This window comes from Sebastes umbrosus, chromosome 1 (genome assembly GCF_015220745.1).
Source record: "Sebastes umbrosus isolate fSebUmb1 chromosome 1, fSebUmb1.pri, whole genome shotgun sequence".
NCBI classification, from domain to species: Eukaryota; Metazoa; Chordata; class Actinopteri; order Perciformes; family Sebastidae; genus Sebastes; species Sebastes umbrosus.
Window position 1 is genome coordinate 7,535,353 of NC_051269.1, and position 26,895 is coordinate 7,562,247.

Below are 26,895 nucleotides of genomic sequence, written 5' to 3' on the forward strand. Positions count from 1 at the left end.
ATACAATGAAAAGCGTAAGAAAAATAAATTGTCAAACACTTGATGCCTTGATTTACATATTCGAAAAGAAGCGAGAAGAAGTATAAACTTATTTAATCCCACCCCTTCTCCATAAATCAATTATTATTATTAACCAGCTTCCTTACTGAGCCATACATATACTCTAATTACATTTTCCTAAATTTGTATAACTCTAATTATTATTATTTATAATTATTCTAACTATAATTATGACCTTTAATATGTGTCATACAGAAATATAAATTAATTAATGATATAATTATCCTTATCAAAATATAAATTTGTTATAAATCCACAATACCAATTCATTACTTATAATATAACTTAATCACAACACCAATTCATAACTTACATATTTATCTTAATCATATTGACTATTTGTTATCTTATTGTTCAACAGAGGCCATTTCAGTAGAGACATGAAATATATGACAATATAATAGAAATACTTTAGTTTTACTTTTGTAGGTGACGTTTTACTGGCGTCCGGTAGTTGCTTTCAGTCCAACATGGCGGAATGGGCGCTGATGTTGCCATGGAACCAACAGCTGAGTTTCGCCTCTTGGTGTATATGTGTTCTTTGCTTCACATCTATTTTTATCTGAACCCAGCAGTGTCAGGTTTCCCCCCGCCGGTGAGGCTCTCTCTCCGGTGTGACTCCTTCTCTCCGTCGCCTCCACTCTCGCCATGTTGTCGGGTTAAATCTGTCGCCACACTTTCTTCACTTTTCATCGTAGAATAAGTTTCCCAACCCGACCCAACATGTCCAGTGTGTCCTACCACATCTCCAACCTGCTGGAGAAGATGACGTCAACTGACAAAGACTTCAGGTGAGAATCAACAGTTCATGAGCAGCTCCAGTGTCTCACAGTGAGAAGACACTTTTTAGTCCTGACTCCTTATGTGTGTCTGTCACTTCACTTTTATTTAAATGTCATCACACTGAAAGTCTACTTTTAACTACTTTAATAAGTGTGTGTCTGTGTGTGGGGGAGACGTACTCAGATCATTTACTTCAGTAGCCTACAAGAAGTAATACCACAGTGTAGAACATTCAAAACCTTACTTAAGTAAAAGTGCAACAGTATTAGCATCAAAATAATACTTAAAGTTCTACTACTCATTATGCAGAATAATCTATAGTATATTATTGTATCATAATTATTGATGAATTATTGTATGGAGGACAGAACCTGCCAAAAATAAATGACTCAATAAATAAATAAATATGTCATTAAATGTAGGAAAAATAATATTAAAAATAAATGTAGCCATTAATTAATTGATAAAATGTGACAAAAATTGATATTTCTGTTTTAATTTGCTTATTTATTTATTTGTTTATTTATTTATCTTTGTATTAATTCCCTTATTTATTCACTCTTCCGTTTAATTTTCCCTTTTAATTGTTATGTTATTGTTTATTTTTGCATTATTTTTTATTTATTTCATATTTGTTTTTAAATGTATCTATGTATTTATGTATTTATTTATTTATACCTGCACGATTTTCCCTTTGCATTTCAGCCCTTATTTATTTTCCTAAACTTATTTATTTATGTATTCTTTTCTTTATACATTTCTTTATGTATTCTGCCTCATTATGTAAATGAGGGGGCTGTCACTCAACGTTTGTCATCACTTCATTATAATATTTTTGCTGCATTTATTTATTTATTTAGTAATTTATTCATTTATTTTCGAGTTTGGCAGGTTCCGCCCTCCATATTCATGTGTTCATCACTTTAATGTTGCATCTGGTAAAGGTGGAGATCATTTTAATGACTTTATATACTGCTGGTAGTTTAATCTATAATAATACATCAACTAAGTAAATGTACTTAGTTACTTCCCACCATTTGAGATTAGAGTGTCTGTAAATCAAGTCTTTTAAGTCTTTGGTGCCTGTCTTTCTTTTCCTGTTCTTGGGAGGGGATTTAGTGTCATAACAACATAAAAACATACATTTTAATGAATTCATAATGTGTTTGTGTGACCAGGTTCATGGCCACTAACGACCTGATGCTGGAGCTGCAGAAGGACAGCATTAAGCTGGACGAGGACAGTGAGAGGAAGGTGGTGACCATGCTGCTCAAACTGCTGGAGGACAAGAACGGGGAGGTGCAGAACCTGGCCGTCAAATGGTAAAAACACAGTTCTTCAGTCTGTGTGGACGGATATTTACTCACTCGTTCCTGCTCTGGGTGATGGGGGGGGGGGGGGGGGGGGGGGGGGGGGGGGGGTTGATTAAGGACTACGCTGCATATTCATCATTTCACATTTAATGATATTGTGATTATTTTGCAGAATATTGAAAATCAAATGCTAATGTGAATGTGCAATATTTGACATGTTTCTCTACTGCGTCTTTGGTGTACCACTGTAATGTGATTTTGGATCCTTGACATGAAAAAGTTTGAGATTGATCTCAAAATCTGGGTGCTGGATTTTTCTAACTTCCATTTATGTCCATCGCTCACTTTATGCTCCTCTGGGAAGCAAACGTTTAATAAATAAATAGTAAATAGTTATAATAGTATACATATTTATAATATTTTATCTATTTTTTTATTGATTCGTAGTCTGGCTCCTCTGGTGAGTAAGGTGAAGGAGCCTCAGGTAGAGATGATGGTGGACACGCTGTGTTCAAACATGATGTCAGACAAAGAGCCGCTGAGAGACATTTCCAGCATGGGACTGAAGACGGTGATTGCTGAGCTGCCGCTGTCTTCATCAGGTGAGGACTGTCATCATCATCCTCATCATCACCTATCCCTTCATTATCTATCATGGTGACAACAAGCTTCCATCTCACGTTAAAGATGCTGCTGTGTTTAAATTCAGAAGCCACATTCATTTCACAACTCTGCATTCAAGAGATTTCAATAACTACAAAATAGTTCCTGTAGTTTTTATGTAGATATTTCAAGTGTCCACAGCATCACAGAGATCAGACTAAAATGTACATTAGACTATTAATGTTTATCCAAGTTGTATATTTGTATATTTTTATTAGGGCTGTCAATCGATTAGAATATTTAATCGTGATTAATCGCACATTTTGTTAACTGTTTTTAACTTCGAAATGTACCTTAAAGGGAGATTTGTCAAGTATTTAATACTCTTATCAACATGGGAGTGGACAAATATGCTGCTTTATGCAAATGTATGTATATATTTATTATTGTAAATCAATTAACAACACAAAACAATGACAAATATTGTCCAGAAACCCTCACAGGTACTGCATTTAGCATAAAAAATATACTCAAATCTTAACATGGCAAAGTGAAGCCCAACAGGCAACAACAGCTGTCAGTGTGTCAGTGTGCTGACTTGACTATGACTTGCCCCAAACTGCATGTGATTATCATAAAGTGGGCATGTCTGTAAAGGGGAGACTCGTGGGTACCCATAGAACCCATTTTCATTCACATATCTGGAGGTCAGAGGTCAAGGGACCCCTTTCCGCCCCAAAACTTAGTGTAATTTTGGAGTGTTATTTAGCCTCCTTCTTGACAAGCTAGTATTCAGGTCATTGAGTCAGTTAGTGAGGGCTTCCTCACATTAAAACTCCCTTTTTTGTTTATTTTTATTCTGCCAAAATTAGGCGGATGTCATCAGCATATTGGTGAATCTGAGCTATAAATAGAGACGCAGATACAGTATGAAGTACATATATTGCTGGTATATATAGCTAGTATGACATGGTTGGTACCGATGGATTCTTTAGGTTTTCTAGTTTCATATGATACCAGGATCTTCACTCTAGCTTTAAAACTGACCCGCTACAACTTAAAACTCACAAGTTGCGTTAATGCGTTAAAGAAATTAGTGGCATTAAAACAAATTTGTGTGAACGTGTTGTTATCGCGTTAACTTTGACAGCCCTAATTTTTATATTTAAAAGGGACGGCCTGTAAATATACTTAAAATGACATGTTAAACAAAGAGCGAAAAAGTAAAAATAAAGCTACACTAATTATTTTCACCAAATCCCAAACACAATAACATAATTGTACTTTTATCATGAACTGAACAGAACCAGGCTTGAGCGGGGCAGACTGTCAGATCCTGCTGCAGTAAAATGAGAGGTTTCCTAAAGGGACTCTGGTGCACAGAAACACTACCGCGTTTGTCCACAGGGACCGCTAAAATCAACACAAAATAAAAGTTCCTCATAGCAGCTCTAGCTGTTCTCCTGTATGTTGTGTTGTGTTGTGCCAACATAGAAAATCCTCCAAATAAAAAGAAGTATCCTACAGTATGTGTAGTTATTGTTACATGTTTGTTTTTTTAGTTGCCAGGTCTGTTGCTGTTCTAACTTCCCTCTGGGTTCTTGTGTTATTCATGATGGTTGCCAGGTTTGACGCTGACAGTCAGTGTGTGTAAGAAGATTACCTCCCAGCTGATCGGTGCCATGGGGAAACAGGAAGACGTGTCCGTTCAGCTGGAGGCTCTGGACATCCTGTCGGACATGTTAGGAAGGTAACAACTAAACAGTAGAAAACATTTGTAGCAGCAAATATGCATATTTGTCCACTCCCATGTTGATAAGAGTATTAAATACTTGACAAATCTCCCTTTAAGGTACATTTTGAACAGATAAAAAATGTGTGATTAAATATTTTAATCGATTGGCAGCCCTAGTGATAATTAGGTAATGTTAGCATGCTAACACGCTACACTACAATGGTGAACATGGTAAACAATATACCTGCTAAACATCAACACATTAGCATTGCCAAATACAGCCTCACAGACTGGATTAGACTCTTTTATATTTATATATTTATATTCTTTATACTTTTTATTTATTTATTTATTGATATTTTTGATTCTCCAGGCTGAGTGGTGCTCTGGTCAGTTTCCACAGCTCTCTGCTCTCCAGTCTGCTGCCTCAGGTGAGAAACTGAGACTCCAAATAACAAAGACAAATGTGAATGTGGTACATTTCATTCTCTTCTCGTTGTAGCAGTACACAGAGTAGTAGTAGCAGCAGTAGTTGTAGTATATGTAATATTGCCTTTTTGCATGCAAAGTGTACGATTTTTATATTATTTAAATTTTCAGTCATTGTGACATATTGTGCTATATTTTATTTTACTGGATCTTATTTTCTTATTTCATCATATTTTATCTGTCTTTTCTTCTGTCCATCTGTGCATTCGTTCGTTCATTCATTCATTCATTCATTCATTCATTTACTCACTCACTCACTCACTCTTCCCCCTGATGCCCCGTCAGTTAACCAGCCCCAGGATGGCGGTCAGGAAGCGCTCCATCTTGGCTCTCGGTCACCTGGTGCCCTGCTGTAGCCCCGCCCTCTTCTCCCAGCTAATTGAACACCTGTTGACGGAGTTGGCCAAGGCCCCGCCCACTTCCATGACGAGGACGTACATCCAGTGCCTAGCAACCATCAGCCGTCAGGGCGGCCATCGAGTCGGTGAGATCTGTAGCTGCGTTCATGTGACCAGTTTAAAGTCATAACTCTGGTCAGGTTTCATGTTGATTTTTATTTTATTTATTATTATTAAAGCACTTCCTCGTCTTGCACCAGCAGTATTTGTCTGACCTGCTTCTAAACCAGGACGGCCACTCAGGTCCTCAAGTCTTTGAGTTCAGGACAAAAACTTCAGGTGGCGTTTAGTTTAGTTTAGTCTGAGTCTTTGGACCGGCTGATGGATGGTTAGGTGACTAAATCACCTGGTTCCTTACGACATCAGGCTTTAATCACTGGCCTTTAAAACAAAATAAAACACTAAACACAGAAGCTCAACAGATTTCCAAGATATATATTGGGTTTATATTTTAGATTGAAAAACCAAGAAACAAGATAACTTTTTTGTCTTTAAACGTTAACTTAAAACCAGGCATCAACCTCCGGGTCTGAGAAGTGAAGTCAATGCTGAAGTGCCTTAAACCTGCATTCTGTCTACCAGCCAGCAGGGGGCGACTCCTCTGGTTGTATAGAAGTCTATGAGAAAATGAGCCTACTTCTCTCTTGATTTATTACCTCAGTAAACATTGTAAACATGAGTTTATCGTCTCAATCGCTAGTTTCAAGTCTTCTTCAATACCGCATGATGTTCATTTAGTAAATTTAGAGTCAAATAGACCATAAAGCAGGGGATGCTTTAGGGCGGGGCTACATTGTGATTGACAGGTCGCTACCACGGCGTTGTCCGGTCTGGGAGTTGTCCGTGTTTTTGTTTTAGAACTATAACCCTTTCACAGTGTGTTTTCACTTCATCAGAGTTAATTATAAAAAATTTTCTCTTAGTCAGCGTTCGGTTGTACTTAGCTCCACCCTCTGATGTCACTTCTGTTTGCAAAAAACCAAGATGGCGACGGCCAAAAACCTGACTTTTTAATTGACGTTTTAATTATTTAGATAAAAACTCATAAACTGTACGTTCATTTTGTTTGTCTTTTATGTCTGTGTGTGTGTGTGTGTGTGTGTGTGTGTGTGTGTGTGTGTGTGTGTGTGTTATGTAGGTGAGCATTTAGAGAAGCTGATCCCGATGGTGGTGAAGTTCACCGCTGTGGAGGACGACGAGCTGAGAGAGTTTTGTTTCCAGGCCTTTGAAGCCTTCATACGCAGGTATACACACACACACACACACACACACACACACACACACACACACTCTCTCTATTATTCTTGTCGTGTCTGTTGATTGACAGGTGTCCAAAGGAGATGTCCCCTCATATTGCCACAGTAACACAGCTTTGTCTGAAGTTCATGACCTTTGACCCTAACTACAACTATGATAACGAGCAAGAGGAGCAAGAGGACAGCATGGACATAGAGGACGGGCTGGATGAAGGTTATTTGTTTACTGTTTTCATCTCCTAATTAAAGAGGACCGATTACAAGTTCATACTTTATTTTGAGTTTGTACCAGAACATGTTTACTTTACAAAAAAACTCTCGTCTGTAAAGTAACTAAAGATGTAGTGGAGTAGAAGTATAAAGTGGTATCAAATGGAAATACTCAAGTACCTCAAGCATGTACTTATACTTAGAGATAACTGCCTGGTCTCTTGTCTCCAGAATCAGACGACGAGTACAGCGACGATGACGATATGAGCTGGAAGGTGCGGCGCTCCTCCATCAAGTGTCTGGAGGCGTTGCTCACCACGAGGCGGGACCTCATCCTCTCCTTCTACGCCTCCATCTGCCCCGCCCTGCTGGCCCGCTTCAAGGAGCGGGAGGAGAACGTCAGGGCCGACGTCTTCGCCGCCTTCTCAACGCTGCTGAGACAAACACGAGCTGGACCGAGTCACCACGGCCTCATCACAGCCACATCCGACTCAACTGGGAGCAGGGAAGAGGAGCCAGCCGTCGCCATGCTGAAGGAACAGGTACTGAAACATTTTACTACCAGTACACATAGAAACAGGTACAGAAAGTACTGGAACTTTCTGGGTGGAGTTTGTAAAGATGACTGTCGCTGATTGGTCAAACACACACACAGCGCCACTGCTTCAGCTGTACCACTTCATTCATAAAAGAAGTATACGCTAGTATCGATTTAGGACCATTTTGAGACGAGTGGAGAACATTTCTCTTTGTTGATAACATTAAAAGTAAAGTACAGATGTAAATATATATTTATTTTTTTATTTTATATATATATATATATATATATAGTATATATACATATCAACAAACAATAAAATCCAAACAATAACAATGTGACATTATAAGATGCAAATAAACTGTAGCTCCTTCAGAAGTTGGTACCTCTACGAGTTTTCACTATTCAGTTACTGAACTACGCGTTGATGCGATATTAAATTTGGAAGTTAAAGGCAGGGTGGGTAATGTTGAGAAACCAGCAAAATCCTCCAACCTAAAAGCAGCCCAGTGTTGCCAACTCTTCTCCAATGAAAGTTTGGGCTGAATGAAATGATTGGATGGTTTATTACAGAGTATTTGATTTATTGATTGCTGTCGGAGTGTAATGAGAATTTCAACAAATATAACAAATAAACAAAAGGATTGGGAGGTACGCTGTACAGCTTGTGTACTGGTTACCAGCTGAGATTCTCTCAAACAGATCAGTGAATAATAAGTAAAAAAGAAACTCAAATAGCAAATGCATGATCTGTGTGTGCGTGTGTGTGCGTGTGTGTGTGTGTGTGTGTGTGTGTGTGTGTGTGTGTGTGTGTGTGTGTGTGTGTGTGTGTGTGTGTGTGCGTGCGTGCGTGCGTGCGTGCGTGCGTGCGTGCGTGCGTGCGTGCGTGCGTGCGTGCGGGTGTGTGTCCAGGTGCCCCTGATAGTGAAGACTCTCCACCGACAGCTGAAGGAGAAGAGCATTAAATCTCGACAGGGCTGCTTCCTTCTGCTCACTGAACTGGCTCACACTGTACCTGGAGCTCTGGAGCCGCACATACCTGCACTGATACCTGGTAACACGCACACACACATACACACACACACACACACACACACACACACACACACACACACCCACGCACACACATTGCCTTTTTCTTTCTTTTTATTTCTCGCTCAGCCCTCCTAACATCTATACGTCTTTATTACACGGCTCTGTTGAATAATTGATTCTGATTTGTCAGTCACGGCGGTTTACGGTCTAATATTTTTTTTATAGCAGACTGTTGCTATGTATAACAGATCGTTGCTATGTATAACAGAACGTTGCTACGTATAACAGACCGTTGCTATGTATAACAGACCGTTGCTAAGTATAACAGACCATTGCTACGTATAACAGACCGTTGCTACGTAAAACAGACCATTGCTACTTATAACAGACTATGTATAGCAGACCGTTGCTACGTATAGCAGAACGTTGCTATGTATAGCAGACTGTTGCTACGTATAGCAGAACGTTGCTATGTATAGCAGACTGTTGCTACGTATAGCAGTTCTGATGTCGGACTCTGGAGGACTGTTTTTGTGTCAAATTATTGATTTCTTCGGTAAGTAGCCGTGTAATAAGCGGGATAATGTACAGCTAGCGGGTCATTGCATCGGCCTGTCGGGGATTCTTTCACATCAATGACCGGCTCGCTGTACATTATCTATTATTAATTGTTAGTTAGCAAGATATCTCAGAACTACTTGAAGTATTTCAGTTAAACTTTGTGGAAAGTTGCATGACCTGTTTGGTCCAATATAACAGACCGTTGCTACGTATAACAGACCGTTGCTACGTATAACAGACCGTTGCTATGTATAACAGACCGTTGCTAAGTATAACAGACCGTTGCTACGTATAACAGACTATGTATAACAGACCGTTGCTACGTAAAACAGACCATTGCTACTTATAACAGACTATGTATAGCAGACCGTTGCTACGTAAAACAGACCATTGCTACTTATAACAGACTATGTAAAGCAGACCGTTGCTGTGTATAATGGACCGTTGCTATGTAAAGCAGACCGTTGCTATGTATAACAGACCGTTGCTATGTATAAGGGACCGTTGCTATGTATAACAGATCGTTGCTATGTATAACAGACCGTTGTTATGTATAACAGACTGTTGCACGGCTCTGTTGAATACTCGATTCTGATTGGTCAATCACAGCGTTCTACGGTCTGTTATTTCTTTATAGCAGACTGTTGCTACGGACGCTCTGATCACAGACTCTGGAGGACCACATCCGATTATATCAATGCACAGAAAGAAGTCCGGTAAATTTAACTGCGGCACAAAATAGACGTTAGGTTTCCGTTCCTCCATCAGAAAACACCACGGAGTATTTTTCTGATATGAATTTTAATATATTTGGAGAGCACAAAACTTTAAATTCATGGTTAACGGCAGAAGAGTCCCCAGTGAAGAAAAGAAAGAGTGAACAAGAAAACAGAGCAGAAAAAGCGAGACGGGTTAAAAAACACAAAGAGCAGGACGACAGAGGAATCGACAGACATGAAGTAAACACTAAACGGAATACAGTACGGGCTACGGCAGCGTTTAAAGACTGGTTAATGGAAAAGAAAATGACATTTACGGGACAGAAAACCACAATCAGATGCCGTGGTCATTTTATGCATCGACAAGAAGGACACATCCAGATGAATGAAGACAGAAACATCAACATTAATATTCCCAGAGACGTCCCATTCACCTCGTCTCACTTCACCATCAATGGAAATGTTCAGTTTAATGTGAATTACAGCTAACGAGTCAGCTAATCTTAAACTAGAGTTACGTTGCTACGGACTCAGTTCCAACCGTGTCAAACGGACTAATTCACTAGCGGAAGAATTCAAATCATTTTTATATCAATTAAAATAATGTTTTAACTAATTATTTTGTGTCAAATTATTGATTAATTTAGTACGTAGCCGTGTAATAAGTGTAATAATGTACAGTGAGCCGGTCGTTATTGCGAAATGAATCTTTCGCTTCACGTCGGGGTCGACGCGATAACGACCGGCTCGTTGTACATTATCTCTTACTTACGTTCAGCTGCTTCTCTGCGTCCCCTTGCTCTCTCCTCTTCTTTTTTCCCTTCCTTCCTCCTTCTTTCCTTCCTTCCTTCCTCCTTGCTCCTCCAGGCATCATCTTCTCCCTGACAGACAGATCCACCTCCTCCACCATGAGGATCGATGCTCTCTCCTTCTTCCACGTCCTCCTCCTCTCCCACCCTCCTCAGGCCTTTCAGACACACATGCAGGTCCTTTAAACCTCTTTAAAGCTCTGCTTCATGATAATGTGCATATTGTTTAAAAGGATTATTTGCTGATATGAATAAGTTTGAGGCTCAGTCTGAAGATGAACAAATGAAGCCTTGTCTTCGTGGCTGCAGGTGCTGCTGCCTCCGGTGGTGGCGTGTGTAGAAGACTCTTTCTATAAGATCACGTCGGAGGCTCTGCTGGTCGCCCAGCAGCTTGTCAGAGTGATGAGGCCGCAGGGACAGACCGCCACCGCCGCAGGATTCGACCCCAAACCGTTTGTCAGAGAGGTGAGAAGGGTCGGGGGGGTTCACCGGCTGTTTGGTGCTTTGGCTCTATAATATCACCGTAGAGATGTAATATCCTGTTGTCATTATTAACACCCAGAACACCGGTAAATGTCAGTACAACCTGAAGCTCTGACAGATCAGTTGTAGTTTGAGGGTCATGATGACTGTGGAATTCCAGGAATATTCAAGATGGAAACTTTCCATCGGAATTAACGGGAATGAAGTGGGAATATAAAGATTATCTGTTTAGAGTTTATTTACCATGCAGTTAGAAACTAACCTTTTACAATCATAGGGGACAAAATACATTCATTTGTCAAATAAAAACAAATGTGCTATGTGCCATGTGGTGAGTTAACTAATGGAATGAGGACAATGTGGGCTGTGTGCAAACTGAGGGTTTAAAGTAGAGATGCACCAATACCGGATCAGATATCGGGCCGATAATGACTCAAACAGCTGGATCGGGTATCGGTGACAATGGATCCGATCTATTCTAGTCAGTTCTATGTTTATATACTATATACATTATATGCTGGAATTTTAATTCCTGTTTAAGTTTTGACAATTTTTTTGCTGCATTAAAAAGGGTTACAGTTGAATTATAATTCCTGTTAATTTAGAAGATTTTTCACCAAGTTAATAGTGTACGATTTATTATTTTAATAATGAAAAGAAATTCTGTTAATTTTGCAAATTCTTTTTACCAAGTTGCTAGTGTGCGATTTATTATTTCAATAATAAATACAAAATTAAATTTGTATAAATAAAATGAAAGTTTCTATTTATTTGTTATATTTTTTGACAAAGTTGAGAAAACAATAGTCAAGCCTGATGTTTCCTTACACATAAAAGAACAGTGACGTCCACACAGTGAGGCATGCAGCTAATTAAACGCTGGTATCGGATCGGTACTCGATATCGGCCGATACCCAAAGCCCAGGTTTTGCTATCAGTACCAGGAATGAAAAAGTCGGATCTTTGCATCTCTAGGTTAAAGTGAACAACTAATTTATAAAATAAATGTTTTCCAATAAAGAAATAGATTCCCCCCAAGTAAGTTCACTATTAAAAGGTATTATTTTTATATTGAAATTGCATGTGCATTCGTAGCATAAAAGAATCACAACATGTCGTTTCTCCAAGGTGTTTTGTGTAACTCTGAAGAGGCTGAAAGCAACAGACATCGACCAGGAAGTGAAAGAGAGGGCTATTTCCTGTATGGGTCACATGGTGTGTCACCTTGGCGACCACCTGGGGGCGGAGCTGCAGGGCGTTTTGGTGATCTTCCTGGAGAGGTTGAAGAATGAGATCACAAGGTTGACAGCAGTCAGGAGCATCACCCTTATCTCTGCGTCTCCACTAAAGGTTTAGTGTGAAACACAACATTTTACTGCACAATCAATACTTTTACTTTAATTACTTTAACTACAGTTAGCTGATTACATACTTTTACTTCATTAAGTATTCAGTTCAGTTGAGTATTTCCACAGTGTGGTGTTGTGCTTTTACTGCAGCACAGGATGTGAATGCTTCTTCCACCTCTGGAAAGCAGTGACTGATAAATAACTTTCCGTCTCCGTCTCGTCCAGATCAACCTGTCGTCCATCCTGCCAGAGACTCTGTCTGTGTTGGGATCTTTCTTGCGGAAGAACCAGCGTGCTCTGAAGCTCGGCACGCTGGCGTGTCTGACTTCGTTTGTCACACATCACTCTGCCAGCATCAAACCTGCAGCGCTGGAGCCTGTTCTGAGCGAGCTGCCTGCTCTGGTGGACGAGAGCGACATGCACGTATCACAGGTACTGGATTTAACACCAGCACTCATTAATCAGGCTCCTTCCACCGTGTTCACTGTGACATTTAGAGAACAAATGATGGCAAACATTGATGAAGAGTCTGTGACCTGGACAAGGGTAGATATTATTTAAAGGAGTAATCAAGAGACATGGATATACACTACCTCACCTATTACAGACTAGAAGGCACTCAGACACTACATATTCGCCATGGTTTCTGCTTTTGATGAATTTTAGGAAGACTTTTGTAACACCTTGACCAGGGACAACAGATGAAAAATAGCATTCTGGCATTTTTATATGTGTATTTATTAATTTTCACTATCCCTCAAATGAACTAAACTAAAATAGACAAAAAAATATTTAAAAAATAAAACCTCCTTGGCTGAGGTAAGTATTATCTTCCAGTCCTGTTGACCAGTGCTGTGTATGTAGATATTGTTATATAATACATGTAGTATTTTAACATGTTGCGTGTCTCTGTGTAGGTATCCGTGACCTTGCTGACCTGCATGGCCAAAGCCTGCCCCTCGTCTCTGGCTAAGATCAGCTCCTCCGTGCTGCCGGGAGTCTTCAGACTCGTCCACTCTCCCCTGCTGCAGGGTGGAGCGCTGGCAGCCATACTGGACTTCCTACAGGCACTGGTGCTGTCCAAAACCAGTAACCTGGGCTACAGGTACCATGGGGCCAGTTGCATTAAAGTAGACCTAGCTTTGTCTTGACTTTAGGTCAGACTTGCAATAAACACTTCAATTTGTCTGTTGCATAAAACTTCCCTACGAGTGACTAATGTAAGACTGACTTAGATAGCCTGCCCTGCAATGCATTATGGGTGAAATAAGACAGAAGCAGGAAAAAAAACAGCACAAATCCAACAGTTGTTAGAACTGTTACAGATGTTCAAAAACAATTCAAGAACATGGTACTAAAATTCAAAAAAGTAATGGAAGCACAGTTAACATAGATAGCTAAACATTAGCTAAAAGTAATGTGTAAAACAGTTGACATAGTTAGCTGAAGTGATAATGAAAACTTTTCAAAACCCACAATGTTGAAATGATTTTGGTGATTAGAAGCCCGTTAAAACACAATAGAGGACTAAAACAGCATGTTAAGAGCCTGTAAAAGCATAAACGTGTTGTTAGAATCAAGGCTCCAGGGTGTGAAGTAAAGATACTGATATCCAACTGATTACAAACGGACCCTTAAAGGTCAATTCTACAGATGTATTTTATACATAAAGATCAGTTATAATATGTCTTCCGTAGCTCAGGAGGAGCTTTGTAAAATTTCAGAAAATAATTCAGATTATGCCATCAGAGGTTACGATTATGCCGTCTGCGTTACGAACTGGGGGCGTGGAGCCTGAAAGACATACAGTGTGTTCCAATCCGCGTACTTCTTTACTTACACTTACTACTTTGAGTGCATAAGTGCGTTCACACTGGGAAGTACGGCAAAATGCAGTGCACTCAAAGTACTCGGATGTTGTACTCAAAACGGTCAGATCGTTGAGTGTGGAACGCTGGACACGTTCCACACTCAACTGTCGCCATCTTGGCTACGTAGCGGAAGGGAAAGGACCACGACCACTATTCAAACATATGTAGATAACAGAATAAAACAATACAATACGTAAACATAATGGTGCATTTTCAGCCAACAGGAGGACACATCATAGGAGTAGGCGACGACGTTGGAAACGTAATTTCCACTCTGCTTTCATTTTTTTTCAGAAGATATTTTGGCGGGTAGCGAGCCGCGGTCAAATGTTGCAAATGTTACTACTCAAGTGAGTACAGAGTGCACAAAGTGCACTACATTGAAGTGTACTTCTGGAAGTAGGTGGATTGGAACACACTCATAATCTCTATAAACAGATTCACAAGTAGAATCTGTAGCAGCAACGGGACAAGATTTTGGTACCAGAAGAGTTCTAGTTTCCATTTGTAGTCCGAGTAGTAGACCTATTGACCAATCAAGTTTGAGCAGGTTTTGATTGAATCCTCTCCTCCTCCTCTCCTCCTCCTCTTCCTCCTCCTCTCCTCCTCCTCCTCCTCCTCTCAGTCAGTTGCTGAAGTCTCTCACAGCTCCGTTCCACAGCTCCAAGTCTTCAGACACCACCATCATCCACAGACAGTCGTACCAGTCTGTAGCTCGCTGTGTGGCTGCTCTGTCCTCCTCCTGCCCCACAGAGACACCAGCCACTGTGGCCGGACTCCTGCAGGAGGTGAGTGGGAGTCTGTACACTGGTAAAATACACGGTACAAAGTAGACTGAAGTTCTTGCCGGTACTACCCCAACCTCCATCGCTTCATGTTGTTCTCATTCCAACCTCCAACTTCATGCATCATGTAGAGCTAATTATTTATTTAAATGGTGGAAGTGTCACAGAATAATTTGTGAATGTTGACAAAACTTTCAAAATCATAACAATTTCTTTTTGTATTAAATTAGAAGAAAATTACAACTAAATTCATTTACGAGCACAGTGTGTGTTTAGGAGGTAAAGATGTGCACACCGTTACGCCAGCAGAGCTACAGAAATCTGTCATTTTACTTAGGAGATTTTTGCAAGAAATTCTTGCTTGTCAAAAACCCACAATACTCGATATCAGTCAACTTCTGCTTCGGCTGCAGCAGAAGTTAACGTTTGCCAGCAACCAAACAGTTTTGGAAAAGCAGCAAGCCCAGATTTAAAGCCTGCAGGTCTGTGCAGGACACAAACACACTGACACGGGAACAATTTAGAAGCAATTTATTAGAAAACTAGAATGGCACTCGGAGATGTTTTCATGATGTGTGTTCTTGTTGAAATGTGATGGTGAGTGACGGGTTGTATCAGTGTGTTTTAACAGGCTACTGCTGACCCCTATCCTCCCCTCTCCTCTCTCCTCTCCTCTCCTCTCCTTCTCTCCTCCTCTCTCTCCTCTCCTCTCCTCTCCTCTCCTCTCCTCTCTTCTCCCCTCTCCTCTCCTCCTCTCTCCTCTCCTCTCCTCTCTCCTCCCCTCCCTTCTCCTCTCCTCTCCTCTCCTCCTCTCCTCCTCTCTCCTTTCCTCTCATCTCCTCTCCTCTCCTCTCCTCTCCTCTCCTCCTCTCTCTCCTCTCCTTTCCTCTCCTCTCCTCCTCTCTCTCCTCTCCTTTCCTCTCCTCTCCTCTCCTCTCCTCTCTTCTCCCCTCTCCTCTCCTCCTCTCTCCTCTCCTCTCCTCTCCCCTCCCCTCCCTTCTCCTCTCTTCTCCTCTCCTCCTCTCCTCCTCTCTGCTTTCCTCTCCTCTCCTCTCCTCTCCTCTCCTCTCCTCTCCTCTCTCCCCTCCTCTCCTTTCCTCTCCACTGCTCTCCTCTCCTCTCCTCTCCTCTCTCCTCTCCTCTCCTCTCTCCTCCCCTCTCCTCTCCTCTCGTCTCCTCTCCTATCCTCTCCTCTCCTCTCCTCTCCTCTCCTCTACTCCTCTCTCCTCCTCTCTCTTCTCCTCTCCTCTCCTCTCCTCCCCTCCCCTCTCCTCTCCTCTCAGGTGAAGAATCCTGGTTCTCCAGAGTCTACTAGAGTCCTGGCTCTGTTGTGTCTGGGGGAGGTGGGGAGGAGTGGCAGCCTGGGAGGAAGTAAGGAGGTGCAGGGAGTCCTCCTGGAGGCCATCTCCTCCACCAATGAGGAGGTAAGACCAACATGGCTCCCAGGCTGCAAATAATCATTATTTTCATTATTGATTCATATATTAATGATATGTTCTCTTGTGAAATTTGAATATATTTGCTGAAAGTGAGTTTTCTCTTCAACAATGAACTCTTCCTGGATGAATGAACATATTTATTTTTTAATATTAATAGTATCTAGTTTGTGGTTTCAGGTGAAGACGGCGGCGTCCTGCGCTCTAGGCAGCATGGCGGTCGGCAGCCTGAAGGACTACCTGCCCTTCCTGCTGAAGGAGATCTCCTCCCAGCCGCGGAGACAATACCTGCTGCTGCACTCCCTCAAAGAGGTCATCAGGTGTCTGCTTTTATTCCACTCTTCCTCTTTCAATGCATCTTTTCTCTTTTTTCTCCTCATATTTTCTGAATTCATTATTTTACAAAGTTGCACCAGAGAACGTCACTCTATGGTGCCCTCAAGTGACAAAACGTAAAGCCTCTGAACAGCCACACAGGTGTTATTCTGACTGATCAGAGCTCTGCTCAGATTGAAGCTTTGATGGGAATTTATTAATTCACAAATCTTCATCTACCAATAAGAATGACACAGGTGTGATTTGTCCCCCCGCCCTAACAAAGCTAACAGGAGACTCTGGAAGAGGTCAATCAGTTAGTCTAACAGGCCCACAGAGTCCTGAGCAGAGGTCTAATCAGACATAGTAACTGAGAACACCTGGTGGGTGATCAGAGGCTTTAATAAAAGATCATAGAAGATATATAATAAAATAATTATAGAATCATACAGAAATCAAATCATGTAGCCTTCATGTCTACATGTCCTGTGTAGTGTGGACCTGACATTAGTGTACAGAAGTAAGATAAGAGGATTTTGTTTTGTTTTGTTTTTTGTTTTTTGATCCAACCAGAATATAATTTTGGCAAAATTTACTTTTTTTAAGTGGGGATGTGTTTCTTCCTTCTGCAGCCCCACTTTATTATCTAAGATGGTAAAACCTGTATTTTGTGCAACTTGAACCAGATTCCCTGTAAAGTTTGGTAAAAGCCTTCTTCTTTCTCCTCCTCCTCCTCTTCTTCTTCTCTCCCTGTGTCTCTGCCAGTGCCTGTCCAGCCTCCAGTCTGTCGCCCCATGTGGAGTCCATCTGGACTCTGCTGTTTCAGAACTGTGAGTGTCAGGAGGAGGGAACCAGGAACCTGGTGGCTGAATGTCTGGGGAAACTGACCCTGGTCAACGCCGCCCAGCTGTTACCACGACTGAAACAGCAGCTCAGAGCTGGTACTAAGTTTCTTTCATTGATTCACTCACAAGATGTTTCTGATGATGGAGATTAAGTCTGTCTGTCCATCCAACACTTAAATATATCTAGAAAACAGAAACCAGTAAAAGCACTAATACCACACTGTGAAAATATTGATAAAGTACAAGTGTTTTGGTGTTATAGGTGTTTTCTTCCAGCCTTGTGTTTTGTAGCTGTCTCTCTACTGAGTTATTGTGATTATGTTAATGTTCCATTGTTCTGTTAAAGGTTAATTTAGGGGTTAATAATTAAAATAGATGTCATCCTGCCCCCTACAGGTTCTCCTCTGGCTCGCAGCACGGTGGTGACAGCGATCAAGTTCACCATCGTTGACCAACCTGCCCCCATAGACTCACTGCTGAAAGACTGCATAGGTACAAAACACACACTCTTCTTTAAGTTTACTTTGAGGACAAACCTGAACCGAATCCTCATTTTAAAGTATCGTTCCACATGTTTTTAAAGTCTGTCTTAAAGTCACAGTGAAATTGAAGTTAGAGCATGTTTAGCTTCAGTAATGTGACGTATTTGTGGCGGGATTTAGTCATGCGAGAGATTTAAATGAAATCTACAGATTTGATGAGGCTTAGAAGAGAGAGAGCTGACCTCCACCAACACCTCCCTCACCCACGTTGTGAGATCAGGAGGATAAATGGTCAAATTAATGAATTCAATGTTTGGAAATGAAATTTTTAATTTTAACTGTTAGGCTACTTTAAACCAGACTAAGAAGTGGACGTTGTGACCATGACGCCACCTATTGGTTTGTGGACTGCAGTTTTGAAGCCTTGAGTTCGGCATTTTGTCCGTCTCCATCTTTGGTTTTGGCCGTCGCAATCTTGGTTTTTGGCCGTCATCATCTTGGTTTTGGTCGTCACCATCGTGGCTTCCTTAGGTTTTCTAGTTTCATATGATACCAGTATCTTTACTCTAGGTTTAAAACTGAGCCGCTACGACCTAAAAATCACAAGTTGCGTTAATGTATTAAAGAAATTAGTGAAGTTAAAACCAAGTTGCATTAACGTGTTATTTTCTTGTTAACTTTGACAGCCCTAATAAACACATATATTTAAAACAATATCTGCAGTTTTACTTGGAAAATGAGAATCTTTCATATAAAACAGAAATTTATAAAACAAAATGTGTAAAATATACCTGTTTTTAAATGAGTTAGTGTACAGTATCTGTGTTTCACAGTATAAAGAATATAATAATAATATAATGTAATAATATAGTGTGCAGTAAAGATTTGTATTAATGTAACGCACATATGCACACTGAAAGAGTTAATGCTCTACTCATTCCTCCTGTACATACTGGCTGTGAAGAGATCCTGTTGTACTGGAAGTGATGGGGGACAAAATCCACACGTTAAAAATCATTAATATGCGTTAACCAAATCAAGTGTGTGTCTTCTAAAGTTAGTCTTTTTAGTACTGAATTCACCTTTTCAATAGACATATGAACATGTGGGTGTTTTTCAGGCGACTTCCTGAAGACCCTGCAGGACGAGGACATCAACGTGCGCCGCGTCTCTTTGGTGATGTTTAACTCTGCAGCTCACAACAAGCCCTCTCTGATCCGTGGTCTCCTAGCAACCGTGCTGCCTCACCTCTACAAGGAGACCCAGATCAGGAAGGACCTCATCAGAGAGGTGGGTTTGGCTGGTTTCATGTCTGTTCATGTCTGACGTTCATGTGTTAATGACTGTGTGTGTGTGTGTAGAGCAGGTGGAGATGGGTCCGTTCAAACACACTGTGGATGACGGTCTGGATGTGCGTAAAGCGGCGTTCGAGTGTATGTACACTCTGCTGGACAGCTGCCTGGAGGGGCTGAACGTCCTGCAGTTCCTGGATCATGTGGAAGAAGGACTCAAAGATCACTATGATATCAGGGTGGGTTGAAAATACTGAAAATATCAACTTATGTTGATTCATACCAAGAGCAAAGCAAATTTTCTCCTCACTTTACTCACGTGAGTTGGACCGCCGGTGTGTGTGTGTGTGTGTGTGCGTGTGTGTGTGTGTGTGTGTGTATGTGTGTGTGTGTGTGTGTGTGTGTGTGTGTGTGTGTGTGTGTGTGTGTGTGTGTGCGTGCGTGCGTGCGTGCGTGCGTGCGTGCGTGCGTGCGTGCGTGCGTGCGTGCGTGCGTGCGTGTGTGTGTATGTGTGTGTGTGTTATAGATGCTGACTTTCCTGATGCTAGCCAGACTGGCCTCTCTGTGTCCTGCAGCTGTTCTCCAAAGACTGGACCGACTGATAGAGCCTCTTAAAGCTACGTGCACTACCAAGGTACCAGCACATCATTCATAGTATTCATGTTATCATTCATATAAACACTAACGTACAGCACAGCTTTACATTACAAGTCCACCGGGCTTTTTAAATAGAGACTATTTCTTATCTTATAGATTTCTATTCACCTTTCTTTTAACTTCAAAATAAGTCGTTTATATATTACCAACTATACTTTGTTAAAGGTTCTTTACACAGCTCGTCTTTCCATCAGATTACAACATGAATATATATGATAATATAACGTTCACAGAAACATCTTTATCTTTTACTCAGGAAGAAATGTGGGCTGTGAGTTTTGACCACATGTTGAATTTTTCAGTCATGTCAAACACATCGATCAACAGGATGAAGCTTTAAAGCCCCCCCGCCCACTCCACCTCCAGCGAGTGTTACTTCCTGTTTTTTGGTTAACGTTCTTTCTCAAACAGAGAATAGGGGGTGTAGTTAATAGTCAGATGTAATTCATCACCATGGCAACCAGATTGCATCGTTTTTCAAACCAGTTTAGATGAATTTACTGTTTATCAGACCACAAATGAGACCAGAATTATCTCAACACACCGACTCTCTCTCACTCTCTCTCTTCTTCATCGTCTCCTCCTGGTGACCAGAGCACCAGAGAACGGATAGACGTGTTGCCGAGGTCCGCCGTTTGAAATGTAGTTTCGGGGACGTTTTGGAGGTTCACCGTCCACCAGCACCGACTGGTCTCTCCTCGGCTCCAGCACCGACATCGCACCGGGCTGCACTCAGATCCGTTTACTTCTCTAACGGGACTTTTCTCTGGTTTTCTGTTGAGCTGAAAGTTGTACTCCCCGTCGTTCGGACCTGTTAAAGGCCGACATACCTCCGGTATCGGCTGCTTTCTGTTAATTTACCTTCAGCAGGAGGAGACGGTGAAGAAGAGAGCGAGTGAGAGAGACAGTCAGTGTGTTGTGTTAATTCTGACGGTGGGATTTTGTGTAAATCAGTGTGTTGATTTCACCTGTTCACCATACACACACAAATACCATGGTAAAAATAAACACACTAAACTAAAAAATAAAATGAAAACCATCAGTTCGTTGATGAAACAAGTTGTGCTGGCTAACTACAGCTAACTAGCTAACTAACTAGAAAGAAAAAAAATGATGGACAGATAAACAGATTCATCAGTTTACTGCTGCTCAGATCACTCAAACGATCATGAGTGCTCCTGCAGCTTGGAGGATGACCTTTGGCCTGCAGCTTCTACTATAGTCAGACGTCATATTCACGTCTTACAAACAAGCTTCTTTTTTTTTAACTTTGAGCACAAAATTATTTGTCAAAACAGAATTGGAAACAGTGTTGCTTATCAACTTAGTCAGGAAATGACTCAAATAAATATAAAATATCAAAGAAATGACAAAATAAACTGGAGGGGGGCTTTAACTGTATCTTTGAAAAGAGCAGCGTTTTCCACTTGAACACCGATTTGTAACATTGGTACTGTTTTAAAGTTTTAAAACAGCCCCCATTTCAGTTTGTAAAGTAAATCATTTTTTAAAAAAGCTTGCTTAATTTGAGATAAAACATTGGAGTTAACACATTTATATTACATTTTACCCCCAAAAAATCTATATATTTATTGTAAAAATAATGCATGAGGAGTACATTATTAATAAGCACGTGATGATGATTCCCACGTCACTGAAATGAACGTGGACCTGCAGGTGAAGGCTGGTTCGGTGAAGCAGGAGTTCGAGAAGCAGGAGGAGCTGAGGCGCTCGGCCATGCGCGCCGTAGCAGCCCTGCTGGCCGTGCCCGAGGTGGAGAGGAGCCCCAGCATGGCCGACTTCGCCAACCAGATCAGAACCAACGCCGACATGGCGTCCATCTACCAGAGCGTCCAGGGAGGGGAGGGAGGGGGCTTAGGGCCCGCAGAGAGCATGGATGTGAGCTAGACGATGGATGATAGAGGAGGACATGTTTTGTTATGATGGTTTTATAGGTAAAAGCCTTTTTAAAGAAGCTGTTCAAATGTGTTCAACAATCACAGCTGTATTTTGAAAACTGGGTGTTTTAGTATGAATTCCCTCGATATATTTAATATACACTGTGAACTTAAACGGTTTCTTTTGACCCATTTTGTGTTCTTCCCAGTCAGAACTGGGTTTAATGTAGTTCACATGAAATAAAGTGGGAGCAACACTGTGAGGTGTCTCAGTGCAGTTTGTGTCTGATATGTTGCCACTAGGTTTTAATCATCATGTAAAATCTGCTGGTGGTTCTTTCCATCAGATTACAACATGAACGTAACGTCAACACAAACATCTTCATCTTTCGCTCAGGAAGAAATGTGAGCGGTGAGTTTCGACCACATTTTTCACACATTTTTTAGTGATATCAAAGTGACTCATCGATCAACAGGATGAAGCTTCATTGATACTGGTTCAAAGTTTTAAAACGGCCCCCATTTCACTTCTTTATTCTCCACCACTAAAACTCAGAAGGATATGTTGTACTTTTTACTCTCCTACATGCATTTGACAGATATAGTTACTTTAAGATCTGAATACTTCTTCCACAAACAAACACACAAACACAGCCTATTATTTTAGAAGGAACCAGTTAAATGGGATATTACAGTTTTCGTACATGTCCATGTCCATGAGGAAGAGGAGAAGAAGTCAGAACAAATGGAGCAGACCATAAAAAAGTAAAGTAGCTAATTCATTTTCTACTTCTCGTATATCATAAACCCTTTAAAGGTCCCATATTATGCTCATTTTCAGGTTCATACTTGTATTTTGTGTTTCTACTAGAACATGTTTACATGCTGTAATGTTAAAAAAAAAAACATTATTATCCTCATACTTTCAGCCTGAATATACCTGTATTTACCCTCTGTCCGAAACGCTCCGTTTTAGCGTATTTTGACGGAATTGCAACGGAATTGCAACAGAATTGCGTTGCTGGGCAACAGCTTGGGTCCATCTTTACTTCCTGTCAGCTGATGACATTCACATACACTGCAACCAGGAATAAACTGGGACACATTTAGAATGTTTACGTTTAAATCTGTGTCGAGGGTCTAAATATTGTATATTTGTGACATCACAATGGACAGAAATCCTGACAGCTTGTTTCAAATGCAGCGTTTCTGAATACGGGCTGTGTGTATTTCTCTGTGGATTAAGCGTTTCGATACTTTCACAGTATTTATATAGGACTTAAACCTGCTTTATAATAAAAAAAACATGAAAATCTCCCTTTTTTATAACACGGGTCCTTTAATATGATAACGACTTGTTGAAATCGGTTGAGAAATGTCGATGTTATAGTGCTTTTTATCCAGAAAAACGGCAGCTCCCCGTTCACTTGTATGGGTTACAGGCCAGTCTTGCCCGGTCCAATACGGCGCCCATGTAGACGTATCGCCGCAGCGGGCTGAAGCGTCCGATGCAGCGTCTCGGCTGTGGAGGAGACGACGAGCTGAATTCAACACGGAGGCAAGTTAGCAATAATAATTATGAGTAAAAGGTGATATAATAGTTGAAGTTACGCAGCAGCGGACCTCGGTTACAGTGTTCGGGATCCTGTGATTCATGAAGACACTGAGGGTCATCATTAGTGTGATTCATGAAGACACTGAGGATCATCATTAGTGTGATTGATGAAGACACTGAGGATCATCATTAGTGTGATTGATGAGTAATTCGGTGGTATTTGTTTTAAGCCCTAGCTAACGGTAGCTTAACCAAGACGTTAGCTTAGCTCATGAAAGGTATTAAGAGAACTTAGCTAGGTCTGTCAACATAACTGCAATTACATTAATAAAAAAATTGCATTATTGTAGAATTAACAAGATATGTTTTAAATAATTGAAATGAGATTCTGCCAGCAAAAAGACGAGTATTATTTTATTGTGGAGCGGCAGCCATGTTGGATGCTAACGTTGACGTTTAACGGCTGTTGAGGCTCAGCGGGGGCCGTTAGCTTTGGTCCATGGCGGTGACCTGCTGGGAAGTAACTGAGTAACGTTACATGTATTCAAGTACTGTGACGTTATTACCATGTTGAGGTACTTGCTTTACTTGGTTATTTCCATTTTATGCTACTTTACACTACATCTCTGTAGTGTTTGTTAATAATTGTTTCCTAATTGCATTCATTTTTACTGCCGAATGATGTAATACATCTCCTGCCTCTATAAAATATATTTGGCATAATCAATAACAGATTTCAGTTCAGGCTTGCTATTTGTATGCCAGGGTAACCAGATCTCACCTAACCACATGTGGGACAAAGAGTATGTTTGTGTGGGACACATTACCAAGGCTGAGAGGTCGTCTACGATTTAGATATAATGTCTATCTAACTTAAATAATAAACATTTCTATTCTGCCCCTTATCTTGTAACATCTCTATGTTTTAATGCCTGAATGCATCCATAGATCGGCACATCTCTTTTTGAGACTTACATGAACTGTGGCGCTTCATTTCGCATCCCCCTTGTGTGAAATTGAAAAATAACTGAGAATCACTTTCAGCCGTCTTATAAATACTTCTAAGTAGTTTCACAGTCTTTTTTGTAGCTGCTCTTCCTTTTTTTGTGGTAGTTTCCATCATATTCCTCCTAAATCTGCATAGATTGTGACTGCAGTGGTTTGACTTTTGAAAACTAGAGCCAATGAAAATGTGGGACATCGTCTCAATATGTGGGACGGGGGACATGGGATAAAAATGCTATGCAGTCCCTCGTTAAGTGGGAAACCTTGTCACCCTATTTTTATGCACACTTTAGAAATACAATTCAAAGACGCCCTAGTGGAAACCATTTTTAAGATGACTGAATAATAATAATAATTTCTCGTCAGATTTCTGATGAGCTGTAAATAGTTATTTGTTGGTCTGGAGGCTGTAGGTCATTATTTGTAATTAGTTACACCTACAGTAATTAAACACACCCTGTCACTGCCAGCTGGTCTGTCCTCCAGCATACCCTGACCTGAAACTAGACGCCTATTATGTCCTACATTTCAGTTACAAAGGAGAATTATATGTCATTACTAGTGCAACATCTTATTTAATGTGCATACAGTATAACTGGATATTAATTGCATTTTATTTGCAGTCTGCAGGTGGTTTTCTTCATGGTCAAACTCTGTGAGAAGCTTTAGTGGGCAGGAGGCCAGACGATCACTGCTGATGTATGTAGAGGAGCAGAGGACGCACTGAATCTTTCACCTGCATGCCAGGTAAGCTTGAGAATAACTGTTAAGGGCCCCTAATTGATTTAAAACTACATAGTGAACTAAACTACGCCTTACTGACATAACTGAACTGAATTAAAATATATTAGGGATGTGGAGGTAGAAGGAAGCCATGATGTCCAGCTAAAGCTGCATGCTAACTCTCATCTCCGTTGTCAAATGGGCCGACGCTACAACTTTAGAGCACCTATGTACTGACATTTATGTTAAATGCATTGGCATCCCGATGGAGCTGACCATGGATGTATGAAGAGAACGGAGCTGACGGGAGAGCTGGAGACCACCTCGGAGAAGTTAGAGGAAGTACACATGTGTGACTATGTCCGGTTTTCAAAATAAGGTGTTAACAAAGGGAACTGTATATACAAAATATATATATGGAAATAAAATAAAGATTGATTGGATAATATTCACCAGATGTATAAAACATTACATGTCCCTTATAAATTCAAAAGAAAATGCCACTAATTTGTGAGGGAAATGTCTTTATTCTTTGATATTTGGGTTGCTGGATAAAAAATGTAATGAATACTTCCTGACAGTGACTGATATATTTGACTTCAGGACATCTCTGACTACATACATGCTGAAAATCAAACATTTTTACTGGATTCATTTAGAGATTTTCCAAAGTAAAAGTCCCTAGAAGTGTATGATTAAACTTTTTCCCATGGTCTAGTGTAAAAAAAGTTAACAACAATCACAATAAATCGTAATATTGAATCGCAATACATGTTGAATCGGCACCCAAGTATCGTGATAGTATTGAATCAGGAGATAGGTGTATTCTCCCAGCCCTATTAGGGATAATGCCAAACAAGGTTCATAAATAAGTTGTATTTAAACTACCAAAGTATTTTCTTTTGGTATCTGAATGTAATCCGCAGGATTCTGAACAAAGACACATCTTTATCACTTTTATTTTAGGGCTGGGTGATTAACCTAAATTTTACCAAATTAACAATTACTTTATGACTCTCTAACCAAGCTAATTTAAGTCTAATCTCACAATCCCTGTCAGTCAACATACGGTTGCATCATTGGTGTGTGTTCAATCCAAACAGAGGAAGTTGGGTTGGTGTTGAAGCATTAACAGGAAGACCTGGTCTAACCCTGATAGAGGAAATGACTCAAATATTGAAGAAATTTCAGCTGCGTGTTTGCGTGCAGGCGAAGAAGAGCTGGTATGGAAAAAAAGATGGTGACGTTTGTGTGGCCAAAACTAAGCTAAATCTAAATACTGTTGAAAAATAGCTGTGGTTTAGAGAGGAAGCACAAAGACGTATGCACATCCAAGAGAAAAGAGCATTGCAGACTTTACAAACAACAATAAACAATATCTGTGATTATAAGCTGATAATATCGGTCATGTCGATTAGGGATGGGGAAAAAAATCGATTCCCCTACGTATTGCGTTTTTTTTTTTTTTATACAATTTTGAAATAGATTTTTTAATGCCAGAATCGATATATTTGCTTCATTTGAGTCTATGTGGAGATAGAAGGAAGTTCCCCCTTTATTGTTGTAGTTGTAACAAACCGCGGCGAGCCGAAACCAGAAGGTATAAAACGTTGGAGGGTCTGCGTGGATACGACCTGCACTCTCCGATTTTAAATCCAAAGTGGTAAACACTACACATCCAGTAAAGTAT

General features: G+C 40.6%; 1 protein-coding gene across 1 annotated transcript; it reads left to right on the forward strand.

Annotated features, from left to right (window-relative positions):
• Positions 1-660: 660 nt before the first annotated feature.
• On the forward strand, positions 661-22,185 carry cand2 (cullin-associated and neddylation-dissociated 2 (putative)). The gene is made up of 24 exons (XM_037768606.1): positions 661-851; positions 2,022-2,165; positions 2,604-2,758; positions 4,386-4,509; positions 4,868-4,925; positions 5,269-5,467; positions 6,520-6,625; positions 6,709-6,851; positions 7,079-7,389; positions 8,298-8,439; positions 10,568-10,686; positions 10,819-10,974; positions 12,121-12,342; positions 12,567-12,773; positions 13,259-13,446; positions 14,838-15,000; positions 16,281-16,421; positions 16,614-16,753; positions 17,514-17,689; positions 17,990-18,085; positions 19,196-19,365; positions 19,442-19,606; positions 19,894-20,001; positions 21,702-22,185. Exons 1-24 carry the CDS (start codon positions 784-786, stop codon positions 21,930-21,932), a joined length of 3,732 nt encoding a protein of 1,243 aa, XP_037624534.1. The 5' UTR covers positions 661-783; the 3' UTR covers positions 21,933-22,185.
• Positions 22,186-26,895: the final 4,710 nt, after the last annotated feature.